Source organism: Saccopteryx bilineata, chromosome 3 (genome assembly GCF_036850765.1).
Source record: "Saccopteryx bilineata isolate mSacBil1 chromosome 3, mSacBil1_pri_phased_curated, whole genome shotgun sequence".
NCBI lineage: Eukaryota > Metazoa > Chordata > Mammalia > Chiroptera > Emballonuridae > Saccopteryx > Saccopteryx bilineata.
In genome coordinates this window covers 273,074,975-273,087,968 of record NC_089492.1, presented here as the reverse complement: position 1 = coordinate 273,087,968, position 12,994 = coordinate 273,074,975, and the positions used below count along the sequence as shown (strand labels likewise).

At 43.2% G+C, this 12,994-nt stretch overlaps 1 protein-coding gene across 4 annotated transcripts in view; it reads right to left on the bottom strand.

Annotated features, from left to right (window-relative positions):
• The window catches only part of WASF2 (WASP family member 2), a 96,192-nt gene that overhangs the window by 8,289 nt on the left and 74,909 nt on the right, over positions 1-12,994 (bottom strand). For all 4 annotated transcript variants that reach the window (XM_066269962.1, XM_066269960.1, XM_066269964.1 and 1 more), the window contains 4 exons: positions 6,387-6,521; positions 5,716-5,869; positions 3,136-3,253; positions 1,989-2,119 (listed from right to left, as the gene is read on the bottom strand). In XM_066269962.1, the coding sequence (XP_066126059.1) occupies positions 1,989-2,119; positions 3,136-3,253; positions 5,716-5,869; positions 6,387-6,521 (538 nt within the window). The remainder of the gene's footprint in view (positions 1-1,988; positions 2,120-3,135; positions 3,254-5,715; positions 5,870-6,386; positions 6,522-12,994) is intronic.

Genomic DNA, 12,994 nt, shown 5'->3' with positions numbered 1-12,994 from the left:
GATATAAAAGTTATTATGGAGAAATAAAATAAGTATATTCCCCATATAGTTTCGTTTTACAGAAATTTTATTTTAGGACTAAATATCTTATTGTTGCCACCTCCCAGGTATTTCTGCTGGATTGTTTGTAGGAATGGGATTCAACACAGATTATCAAAACCATGCTGTTCTTTTCTCAGTGCTGGCTTTGTCAAACCCAGCAGTTATTTTAAATTCTCTCCCAAGTGTTAGGAGCAGCTTAGTCCCAAATCCCAAAGTCTGTCTTGTGGCACAAGGCAAAGCCACACCCCAAGGCTAGTGAGCTGTGAACACGTGACTGGCATACAGCCTGGTTCTGAGGTCAGCAAGCCTATGGAGGGCTCAAAGGCCAAGGAGCATTTGATTGCTAAATCAAACTAAAGACCAGTGCAAGGTGCTATGTGGTAGTTACATGTGGCCTCTCCGCCAGGACTCTTATCAATAACAAAATGAGCTGCCCATTCAAGTAGGGTGCTAGGACCTGCCTCGTGAAAACCTGCCCCGCAGAGCGCTGATCCTTGGGCGAATTTGCTCTGGGTGAACAACAAACCTCCAAACAAGCACAAAAACACCAAGCAGCAGCTAGCAAAATGTAGCCTGTCCTGCCCTCCCCTTCTTTCCACCATTGTTGGGTTCTAAAGAAAGCATCTAAAATAGACCCCAAGGAGACAGAGTCGGAGAAAACTAACTAAATCAAATGATGCTCTGATGCCCCAAATCCCCAAGGCCTGGAGCCCTATAGGCCTGGCACATCTCTTCACAGGTTCACCAACAAGCATGGTCAGGTAGACCAGCCATGCAGCCCAATTCCAAATATCTTGGACAACAGAAAATGTAAGGCAAAGTCCTTATTTTCACCAACCTCATTCCACAAATAATATAAAACAAAACAACAAAAACTCCCACAAAATAGCATATTCTGAACATGCAAGCTTCTGGCCTTAGAGTTACTCTACTGATGACAGGGCCTGTCTGAACAGGAAAGGACACCACAGAATAAAATGGCCCTTTTACTGGGAGGTGAAGGTAATGGCGGTACCCTCGGGGCTGATTTCTCTATAGAGAGAAAGCTTCCTTTTTCCTCTCACCATCTTCATCACTCTTTAAAACAAATCTCTTAATCCAGGAAGAACAAGTGTCAGAAGTGTCAAGATTTTTAAAAGTCAAGATTTTCATGGTAGAGTTATTTCTAAAAGCAAGAACAACTCAACTCTTTCCTTTTATCATTCCTAGACACCCGACATGGGCTGGCATGGCTCTGACAGTCAGGATGCAATGTATTTTGGGAGAAAAACCAGGGCAACATTCACACCAAGCAGTTGTAGTGACTTAACTTTGAATGTCACATAGGTTGGACACCAGGATAAGCATCAAACCAAGCTTTAAAACCATTTCCCCCCATTTAAACCTCTAGTGTGATTTGGTATTGGGAAATGGGGTCAGACTGACATCTACGATTTCTCCATGGAGATATATAGCCTCAACACTGGCTGAGCGACCTTTCCCACACTGTCTCTGAGGTCTGCTTTCAGTCGCTTGGCCAGCCTCTCTCCGGAGACTGACAAAGGCTGACTGAAAAGTTGCTTTGGTGATGTGCACAAACTCTCTGCCTGGCCCTCCCCACTCTTGTGAAAGGCCCAGATCTTAGTCACTACCTTCAATCAATGCTCTGAAGGCAAAGGGCTCCCAAGACCACTTTTCTTCCCTTCCCAGTCTTTCCTTTGAGGCTCTTAGACATAACAGTGTCAGGCAGAGTAAGGGCACTCGCAGCCATGGGCTTCCTTTTACAGACTACTTCGGTCACCTGATTTAAACTGCTGAGTCTTGATTATTTAGCAAATTTTAATCAACAGATGGATGTACTTTAAAGTAGCTGATTAACAGCAGTATTGATCTCAGCCATACAGCAGACTTCAGATGTCCTCAGCCCCTTCAAAGAATGCTACCAATGGTACAAAAGCATCACTTACCCAGAAGGCCCCAGCTTTTCCTTGGATTCCACAAATTCTTGTCCCATCTTCATTTTCTCCCATTCTTCCTTACGTGTCTTGATTTTACGTGGGTTTACATTTCCTCGATTTGGATTATCTTTCTTTTCTTTCTATAATGAAAAGAAACATTTCCTTTATAAAACATTTTCCAAAGTTCTCTAGAATTCCATCCACCTTCAAGGATGCACACCCAAGAGATGCTTTTCCAAGGCAACATATAGTAACTAGAGAATTTACAGAATTACTGAGTTTGGAGTGACAGAAGTCACTGAATCCCAACCATCTTCAGGTCCAAGCCCATTCTCTCAATTCCAAATTCAAACACCTCTAGTGATAAGAAACCCACTACCTCTTTGGTTAACTCATTCATGTTTTTGAACAACTCTGATTGTCAGAAAGTTAGTAAATAGTATTTGTTACTTGTTCTGCCACAAAGGTCAGTCAAAAGAGATGAGAAGTAATGACAGCTGTAGATATCTGGGGCAGATATAGGGAAATAGTTAAAACAACCAGTGAAGGATTCTTCAGCCTGTGCAGCTGCACTAGCCCCTGGCACTCTCTTGGGCCTCCTAGCAGCCATGCTAATGGGATTGTGAGGTTGCAACTGGTAGGTCATACATGCTTACACACATCACTGGGAGTCCAAGGGGAGAGGAGCCTCTCCTGAAACTAGGTCCATTCCTTCTCCCCCTGCCCTGCCCTGCCCACCAGTAGCGAAGGTGTTAAATTGCTACTGTTGCAAATCAAACACTGTAGAGCCTTGTGCTGATCTCTGAGAAATGAGCTGCAAAACTGGCAGGGAAGGGACTAGCCTAGCTTGAGTGTCCAGCAGAGTCAGGTGCAAATTGCAAGAGAAATAAATGGTGAATAGAAAAGTCAATTTCTAAAACTCAGCCTGAATATACTCAATTGTTAATAGCACTGGGGGGAACAAACACATTTTTGGTGTGATTTATACTTTCATCTTGGTTGTGCTTGGAGTGGACACATTTTTTTAAGAGTTTCACCTGGCATCCAAGCAAGCAGCCACTCAGAATGATTACTTCACATAAGACTGGCTTCCTTTTTATCCCCCCTCCACAATCGTGCCTACTGATGTGTAGAACAGAGGCCCCTTTCCCCTCACCCTATGCTTTCTCTTCTCTTTCATGATATCCTTGGTGTCCTGCAGCATCTTCTCCTTCCAAAGATCAAAGAAGTACGAAGGGTCTGTGTAGAATTTGAGTGCCTCTTTCCCATCGTCCCTGGGATAGAAATGAAGACAAGTAGCTGTCAGTAGACAGATCAGCTCCTAACCAAATCCAATATTCCAAATACCTACCAGTTAGCAGTTTTTACACTCAGGAATCAAGAAGTCATTCAAATTGATTGCATCCTTCCTCTCCCACACCAGTGTTCCAATGCCCCTTGAATGCCACCTCTTTATTTATCTAGCTTTTATTTATTTATTTGTTTGTTTATTTATTTATTTTTACAGGGACAGAGAGAGAGTCAGAGAGAGGGATAGATAGGGACAGACAGGAACGGAGAGAGATGAGAAGCATCAATCATTAGTTTTTCGCTGCGACACCTTAGTTGTTCATTGACTGCTTTCTCATATGTGCCTTGACCACGGGCCTTCGCAGACTGAGTAACCCCTTGCTCGAGCCAGGGACCTTGGGTCCAAGCTGGTGGGCTTTTTGCTCAAGCCAAATGAGCCCGCACTCAAGCTGGCGATCTCAGGGTCTCGAACCGGTCCTCTGCATCCCAGTCTGATGCTCTATCCACTGCACCACTGCCTGGTCAGGCTTATCTAGTTTTTAAAGAACCTTAGCCTTACTTTCAATTCCCGAAAGAGGAATTTGCCTGGACAGGGCAAAGAAAAGGCTCTAGCAGCAGGGATCCTGATTATTTCTAATTATCTGCAGGGCCACAGACATCTCCTTGAGGATATCCTGATACACTGGCACATCAGAGGGGATTTCACTGGTTCTCTCTCTCCAAACCAATTGCTCTGGACCCTCTAGGAAGCATTAGTAGCTTCCCACCCGCCTGAAACCTGTGCACACATGCATATGTTCACATGTGCACAAATGTATAAATATATACACACCACTGTGTATATGTGTGCAGCTGTTATTCCTCTGTGAAAACAGATAACCATAGCACTCCACCTTCCTGCTCCCTTCTAGAATAGCTAAGCACCCGCCCCCAACCACAAGGGGGCCCCATCGAGAACAGATGGCCAGTTGTTTTATGACCACAAGATTTAATGACCATCTCTTAGTGGCTGTGATGAACAGAGAGTTATTGAGTGTTAAGGTAAGAGTTATCTGCCAGACTCAATGATCCTCGTTGGAATCCTGCACTTTGGCATAAACTTCTCTTACTTTCCAGAAAGCATGTGCTTAGGGGTGGACATTTATTTTAACGCTATTCTGAACTAAAAAGAATTGGAAAGACAATTCTGTGCCCTGGTTTCCAATTCCATCACAACACACAGAAAGCATTTCCAAATCAAACACTAATGATTTTTATATTAAATTTTGTTGAGTTAGGTACACCTCCACTCACTTCTGTTAGGCCAAATTCAGATAATTAAGAGGAGGAATGTTAAAGCGGAAAATACCATTACCTAAAAAATAAACGTTTTACATCATCTGTTTATCTTAAATCATACTCCCTTTGATACTGGCAGGCATGCACTCCCTTCGCCCCATAGCTCCTCTGCCCAAACACAACTAAATGACAGAAGCTGCAGTCAAATCTCTGTCCTACAATGCTAGCTGGCCCCTTTGAAAGCCAAGAGACAAGCACAATTTCTCACAATTAAGATATAGGATAGATGTCATGTACTTTCTTGATATCTGTGAGAAGCTCCCATGCTCTTGTTCCAGGCTACCTGGATGAGGCGGTGCCCTTGAATTCCAACCCCCATATACTCTCCTTTGCAGTATACCCATATCTCACAGAAGATGCCTGCCTCTAGCTATCTGTAATTAACTTTTTACCTGTTCCAAAGATACTTATGGATGCAAGCAAGATAAATATTTGCTTTCTGCCCTTGCTCTGTGGTTATTTGCAGGATGGTAAGACTATCAGACCATTAGAGGGGAAGGGCTTGAAAGTATCTACAAGGCTACCCTCTTTTGTTAAAGTCCAGCCGCAGCAGGGTTGCTACTTTCAGAGGGGAATGCTGAAAGGATGTTCAAAAAGTGAACAATACTCATTTGGAAGAATGCCAGTCACTCCTTAAGCTTTGGGAGGACCCTCAGGGCCCAGAGCAGCCAGTCCACAAGGCTGGCCCCACTAACACGCCCAAACATCTGGTAATCTAGTGGTTTCCAAGTAAGTGGGAGCCTTGCTAGAATGTTACCCCTGGGATGCTTGCTCTAGGACTGCCTTGTAACAAAGTCTTTTGGTTCTGTAACACTAAATTCCTTGGATGGAGTCCAAGACGGACCTGGCTACACCAAATTAAACTCTGCAGCACGCAATATAGAAACTTCCAATATACATTATAATTTCTATGAATTTCAGAAATCAAATGATAATAATAGTGACAACTGATTATGTGGTAAATGTTAGTTAGCTTCTGCTGCCACAAGCAACTCTGGCATAGGTTGTTTTTTAATGCAATTCTCTGACCTAAACAACATCTTTAAATAAAAAGACAATCTAATATTGTTGACCACAGGCCAGAAGAAGGAGGCGCCAGCCAGGTCACCTGTAAGGGGTAAGATTGTTGAGAGGCGGAGGAGTGTCACAGGTGTTGTATGTCTCCAAGACAGGTACCGGGAGAGAGTTTCTGTCAAAAAGCTTCTGGTCTTGAATGGTAGAGCTTCGGAAGGCCTTTCGGGTGTTGATTCCTTGTAGTGACACTGAGAGAAGATGGAAGGCATTATTAGAAAATGGACGACAGGCTATGTGAGCAAACTCCAAGTCACGCCAGTCAGAGAAGCCTCAGCTGCTCCATTTCTTGGCCGCGCTGTCGGCAGCGAGGTTTTTTCTCCCCCTCTGGGGAAGCCCCACGAGGCTGTCAGCAGCCTGGCCATTTCACCACTGAACAAAATGAGGCAACACAAAGGTTTACTATGTGGCCAGAGCTAGCAGGCCTCTCCTGAGGAGGAATGAATCTTCCAAGTACTTTTATGGTAGCAAAAAAAGATGGGGGGAGGGGGGTTTGAGAAAGAGGGAATTGGGGGAATGGGAGAGAGGGCGTGTGTGGGAGGGCAGTAGCGCTAAAAAGGTTTCTCTACGCCACCCAGGCTTGTGTCATTTCAAAGCACAACTCCATAGGTCTCTGTGATTTCTCCCCACACTTTTTTTATAAATCAGGAAAAAAATTCTAAGAAACTGCTCAGCAGAGCCTGCAAATGCTGAGCTCAGCTTCCTTACCTTCTTCTTCCTTGGGATCCAGCTGAGTGACTTTAACTTGTAGGCGGTCAACCCTCTCAGCAAGGGAGCTTACCCGAGAGGCAAAGGTTTTTGCCTGAGTAAAGAGCTCTCCAAAAATGTCCTCTGCAAATTTACCTGAAAGAACAAAGAGGCCAAGTCATTAATGCATAAAAAGTGACACACAGGGTCAGAAAAAATGGTTACTAAAGATTGTACACCCCGCCTCCCAAATAGCCCTTCTCTCCCTTAAAATGGTTTGGGTTTTATGTAGATGCTTGCTCCTGGAAATAGAGACATATCCTCCATAGCTTGGGGAATCTACATATGTTCTATAACTAAGAGTCTTTTTTGCAAACTCTGAAGAGTCACAAAACTCAAAGCAGTCTGAATAAAATCGAAAGGTATAATACAAAAAAATGAATCCTGGAAGGGCAGACAATATGTCTACATATTTGCCTATAGCCCTTAGCCCCTTGTAAAAGCACCTTGTAAAATGGTTCCAGAAAACAGACTGAAGTAAGAAGAACCTTCTAGGTGTCTACAATTAACATGAAATATAAGAAATTAGACCCTGGCTGGGTGGCTGCGTGAATATTGCATTGCCCCAGCATTGCCATGGGTTTGATCCCTAGTCAGGGCATGCACAAGAGGCAATCAATGAGTGTACAGCTAAATGGAACAACTAAGTGGAACAAGTTTATGCTTCTCTGTCTCTCTCTTCCTTCCCCTCTCTCTTCCTCCCTGCCCCTTATTCTCTCTCAAATCAATGGAATTTTTTTTTAAAAGAAGAAAAGAAATTATATCCTCAGTGTATATTCAATAACCATGATGAGTAGTGGTATCTTCATGGAGCCTTGAACTTATCAGCAACTCACAGCAGAGACTTACGACTTCTTCTAAGGAGAGAAAAGCTTATTTTATGTTTCATAACCTACATCTTTGAAAGTCTTTGCTCCAGGTTATAATTCTTCAAATCTACATCTCAGGAAAAAAGTGAAAAGCTGAAACTTTCAAGCCCTCCCTGAAAAACAACATACCAGTGGTCTCTTTCCACAATGTCTTGTGTTTTAGAAAAAGAGTTCTGTCGATTTCCGTACTTTCAACCCTGGAATGCAAGGAGTATTTGCAGCCAAAGAAACATAACAGCAATTTGACGCTACTTTCATATTGTCATTCCAAGCCACAAAGCACATTCTTGCCAGGAATAAAAAGTGGTGCACAGAAACAAATACATCGAGTTTCTCACTTGCACAGTGAAGGCAGGCATAAGTGACTGTGCTCAACCAAAAGATAACTGCTTTGAGAACTATTTAAAGTGGGCTCTGATTTTTAGTTTCTAAACTTCATTTACACTTAGTCCATGCTTAAGGAGAAAAACTTAGTCCAAAAGGCCAAAACTACACCTTCAGGGTGAACTGCAGCTCACCTTCCCAGTGTAACCTAGAGAGTAAGAATAAGACCAATCAACTGCATATTTTGAATTGCTGATAAATTTAGTCAATAAGGAGTTCCTAATCAAGGAAAGGAGCAAGTCTTTGCATACCGAATGGTTCTGTGATCTAAAGAGCCATGGGAAGCTTCTGGGCTCAAAGGAGGCAAATTGGCTAATGAGCTGCATTTCTCCTCTGCAGGCCAAGGACCCTATCTGATCCCTGTCCATAATATAGCTAAGCTCCTGTAAAAACCATACCGTGTCACGCTTGTCCAGGTAACAGAAAATTATGAGTTTAAGGTTAAAGCAGAGAAACACACAACATTATCTTTGGAAAATAAACCAGGCTCAGAATTATCTGTTGCCATCCAGCTGTTCTGGAGGAAAAGAAAGTCCTAAGTTAACTTACCTTTAGGTCTCCAAGAGAGTACCCAGGATTTCCTACTCCTCAGTGAAGGGAGCAGTGATCGTGGGTGTAGAGGCTTACTGTGGCACAGTGGTTTTCAAGATAAAAAACCTAACATATAAAAATGGTGACAATGGGCCCTGCCTGGGTAGGTCAGTTGGTTGGAGCATCATGCCGATACGCCAAGATTGCAGGTTTGATCCAGAGTCATGGCACATACAAGAATCAACCAAAGAATGCATAAATGAGTAGAGTGACAAACTGATGTTTCTCTCTTTTTTCTTGTAATTTTTCTTGATTAATTTTTTTTTAATTTTTTTTTAATTTATTCATTTTAGAGAGGAGAGAGAGAGGGAGAGGGGGAAAGAGAGAGAGAGAGAGAGAGAGAGAGAGACGGGGGAGGAGCTGGAAGCATCAACTCCCATATTCCCATATGTGCCTTGACCAGGCAAGCCCAGGGTTTCGAACCGGCGACCTCAGCATTTCCAGGTCAATGCTTTATCCACTGCGCCACCACAGGTCAGGCTCTTGATTAATTTTTGTTGTTCTACTTATTTATGCATCCATTGGTCGATTCTTGTGTGCTCCCTAATGGCGGATCAAACCTACAACCTTGGTATGTGAGGACGATGCTTTAACCAACTAAGCTACCTGGCCAGGGCCAACAACTTGCTGTTATCTTTCTCTCCCTCTCTTTCCTTTCCTCCCTCTGTAAAATATATAATTTTAAAAAATGGTAACATTAGCCTGACTGATGTTGGTATAGTGGATAGAGCGTCAACCTGGGGTGCTGAGGTCCCAGTTTCAAAACTCTGATGTTATCAGCTTGAATGTAGGATCATCTGGCTTGAATGTGAGACCATTGACATGATTCCCTAGCCACTGGCTTGAGCCCAAAGGTTGCTGGCTTGAGCAAGGAGTCATTGGCTCAGCTGTAGCACCCCAGTTAAGGTACGTATGAGAAGCAATCAATGAACAACTAAAAGTGACGCAACTACAAATTGGTGCTTCTTATCCCTCTCTCCCCTTGTCTCTTTCTCTCTTGCAAAAAAATAAATAAAATTTAACACTGGACATGCTATTTGAAGAGAAAGCAAGGTAGTATGGAGGCTTCCCATTGTCACATTATGTCAGGCCATAGGCATACTTAGAACTACAAGATGAGCCTGATCTGTGGTGGCGCAGTGGAGAAAGCATCAACCCCAGGAAAGCTGTGGTCGCCTGTTCAAAACCCCCGGGTTTGCCTGGTCAAGGCACATATGAGAAGTAATCAGTGAACAAGTAAAGTGAAACAGCTATGAGTTGATGCTCTTCACTCTCTCTCTTCTCTTTCTTTCTCAATATCAAGAAATAAAAAATTTTAAAAAGAACTATGAGATGATACATGGAACTCTCTCCTCTCTCTCAAAATTAAAAAAAAAAAACGCACAAAAGTACAAGATGATACGTGGAAGAAGCAGTGAACTTCAAATCAGAAAATAGGAATTTAAGTCTCAGTTTTTTCTATTTACACCTGTATACTTTTAAGCAAATCACAATCTCTCAGCTTCAGTTTCCTCATCAGTAAAACAGGGATAACTATATCTACCTCACCAAGTTGTCATTAAATGAGCTAAAAATGTAAATCACTAAAATGAGATTCTTCCTTATATTGCTCAACCTTATCAGATGATTTTTAAGAGTGTGACTATCTAAATATCATAAGTTGTGTACTTAGAGGAAAGTTTAAATATAATTCCAGTCAGTAATTTGATAGTCCCGATTCTTCAAATACTAAAAAATTACTCCCACCTTAGGAGAAACCCAAGTGCCTGATCAGAGTTAAATTCCCCTCATTCAGATTACCAAGTCAGACCAACTCTCACATCGGGACCACCACATCATAATAGATATCACATTTTGCAAGAGATTCCAAAAGCAGTCATCAATTTTTTTCCCCTTTCCAGTACAACTCATCAAACAAACTCTCATGTGAAATTGGAACAGGTAAAACTGATTTTTTAAAATGTGAAGCTACTAAAAAAAAAAAGTGAAGCTACTCATGTTGAATTCTGAGTGGGAGTCTTGGAGCCCTCCCAATGGCATGACCCCACAACACTTAGTTGGAAAACTCAGTATCATAGTATGATTTCTTAATGACCCAAATGGAGGTTCTACTTTCCTGGGTGGTCAAAAGTGCTGGCTAGCTATGCCTTTATTTCCTGAGATACGGCAACCTAATATGTGAAATACTGGTCTCATTGCACTAAGGGAAAAGAATAATTCTGGATATAATATCACGAAGCAACCCACAGCTGTGGAATTTTTAGTTTTGTGCTTTATCCATTCCATAATCACACTTTCCCTTCTAGACTGAGCACTTCGGGCTACATACAGTACAATACACGAGGCCAAGATCATGAGCTTGAAGCACATGTAAGCCCATTCCAGTGTGGCTGTCTGCTATATAAAATGCTCGCATCTTTCAAGGCCTGGTTCAAATGTTACCTCTTTTATGCAGCCTTCCTTGACCTTCCCCTAACCCCACCTATGCTCCCATTAACCGTAGACAGTATTCATTCCTTCCTTTCCTGTATTCTGTCTGAACCAACATCATGAAATGGTGAAGAGAATACAGGCATGAATCATTTAACAAACATTTACTGAGCTTCTACTGGGTGCCAGGTACTATATAAGATAGTCGCTGGGGTTCAAGGACAAACACCACACGATTTCTGCCTTCAAAAAACTTTTAACTTAAAAGATAATTTTCAATATAATGTGGTAGGTAATAATACAAGCATGTAGTAGGAACTCAAGAGGAGCATTTAGTCTAATTTGGAGGAGGAAATTTCTGAGCTGGGTCTTAAAGATCAGCTGTAAGGATGGCAAGGGCTCTCCAGGCAGTGGAAACAGGAAGGGCACTGCATGGAGTTATGAGTATGCTCTGCCTAAGAGGAACTACAAGTAGTTGATAACTCATTCTTTCTTCCTCCCTTTTTTCTTTTTTAAAGGATAAATTTTATTGATTTTAGAGAGAGAAAGAGGAACGGAGAAAGAGAAACATCAATTTGTTGTTCCAGTTAGTTGTGCGTTCATTGGTTGCTTCTTGTATGTGCTCTGACTGGGAATCAAACCCTCAACCTTGGCGTATCAGTATGACACTCCAACCAACCGAACTATTCAGCCAGGGCTCCTTTTTTCAGTTTAAAATAATCTTTTTAAAAGACTATAATATAAAGAGAAGATGGATTGCAGAAAATGAGGCTGGGAAGGAAGGCAGGTCTTGAAGAGTCTTGAATGCCAGGACAAGGAATTTAAGATCGATGACAGGGAAAACAAAGGGAGGCTAGTGCGAGGATAGGGTAACAGTTTTGGTGAGAGTCAACAATGGTCTGAAACAGGACCCTACTGGCAGAGACAGGAGTAGGGGACTGAGATGAGAAACCCTTAGGAAGTCTGACCTGCTTTTATTGGATGTTGTCTCTCAAGGCAAGCTACGTTAATTTCTGAACCTTCATTTCCTCATCTGAAAAATGGGAATACAACTATCTACCAGTACAAGATTATTGAGAGGATTAAATGAGATCATCTATGTCAAGATCCTATTAAAATCTGGCATAGGCCCTGGCCTAGTAGCTCAGCTGGTTAAAACATTGTCCCAGTACACCAAGGTTGCGGGTTCGATCCCTGGTCAAGGCACATGCAAGAATCAATGGCCTGGAGACCCTGGCCGGTTGGCTCGGCGGTGGAGCGTCGGCCTGGCATGCGGGGGACCCGGGTTCGGTTCCCGGCCAGGGCACTTGGGAGAGGTGCCCATTTGCTTCTCCGCCACCCCCCTTCCTCTCTGTCTCTCTCTTCCCCTCCCGCGGCCGAGGCTCCATTGGAGCGGGGATGGCCCGGGCGCTGGGGATGGCTCCTTGGCCTCTGCCCTGGGCGCTGGAGTGGCTCTGGTCGCAGCCGAACGATGCCCCAGAGGGGCAGAGCGTCACCCCCTGGTGGGCGGAGATTCACCCCTGGTGGGCGTGCCAGGTGGATCCCAGTTGGGTGCATGCAGGAGTCTGTCTGACTGTCTCTCCCCGTTTCCAGCTTCAGAAAAGATTAAAAAAAAAAAAAAAAAGAATCAATGGCCTGGAACACTGAGGTTGCTGGTTCAAAACCCTGGGCTTGCCTTATCAAGGCACTTATGACAAAAGTAAAGCAACTGAGTTGATACTCCTTCCCCACCAGCTCTGCAAAATCAATAAAAAAAAAACTTTTTTGGAGAGAGACAGCAATATTGAGCTGTTCTTATATGTGCCCTGACTGGGGACTGAACCTGTATCTTCTGCACTTTGAGACAACACTCCAACCAACTGAGCCATCCAGCCAGGGCTTTTTATTTTTTGATTGGTTTTCATTCATTCATTCATTCTAGCAAAAGAGAGTGAGTAACATAAGGAGAGGAACAGACAGATAGGAAGGGAGAGAGATGAGAAGCATCAACTCGTAGTTGAGGCACTTTAGTTGTTCATTGATTGCTTTCACATATGTGCTTTGACCAGGGGGCTACAACTGAGCCAGTGATCCCTTGGCTCAAGCCAATGACCTTGGGTTCAAGCCAGTGACCTTTAGGATCAAGCCAGTAACCATGGGGTCATGTCTACAATCTCATGCTCAAGCTGGCGACCCTGTGCTCAAGCAGGTGACCTCAGGGTTTTGAACCTGGGTCCTCAGAGTCCCAACCCGACGCTCTATCTACTATGCCATCACTTGGTTAGGCTATATATATATATTTTTTTGTATTTTTCT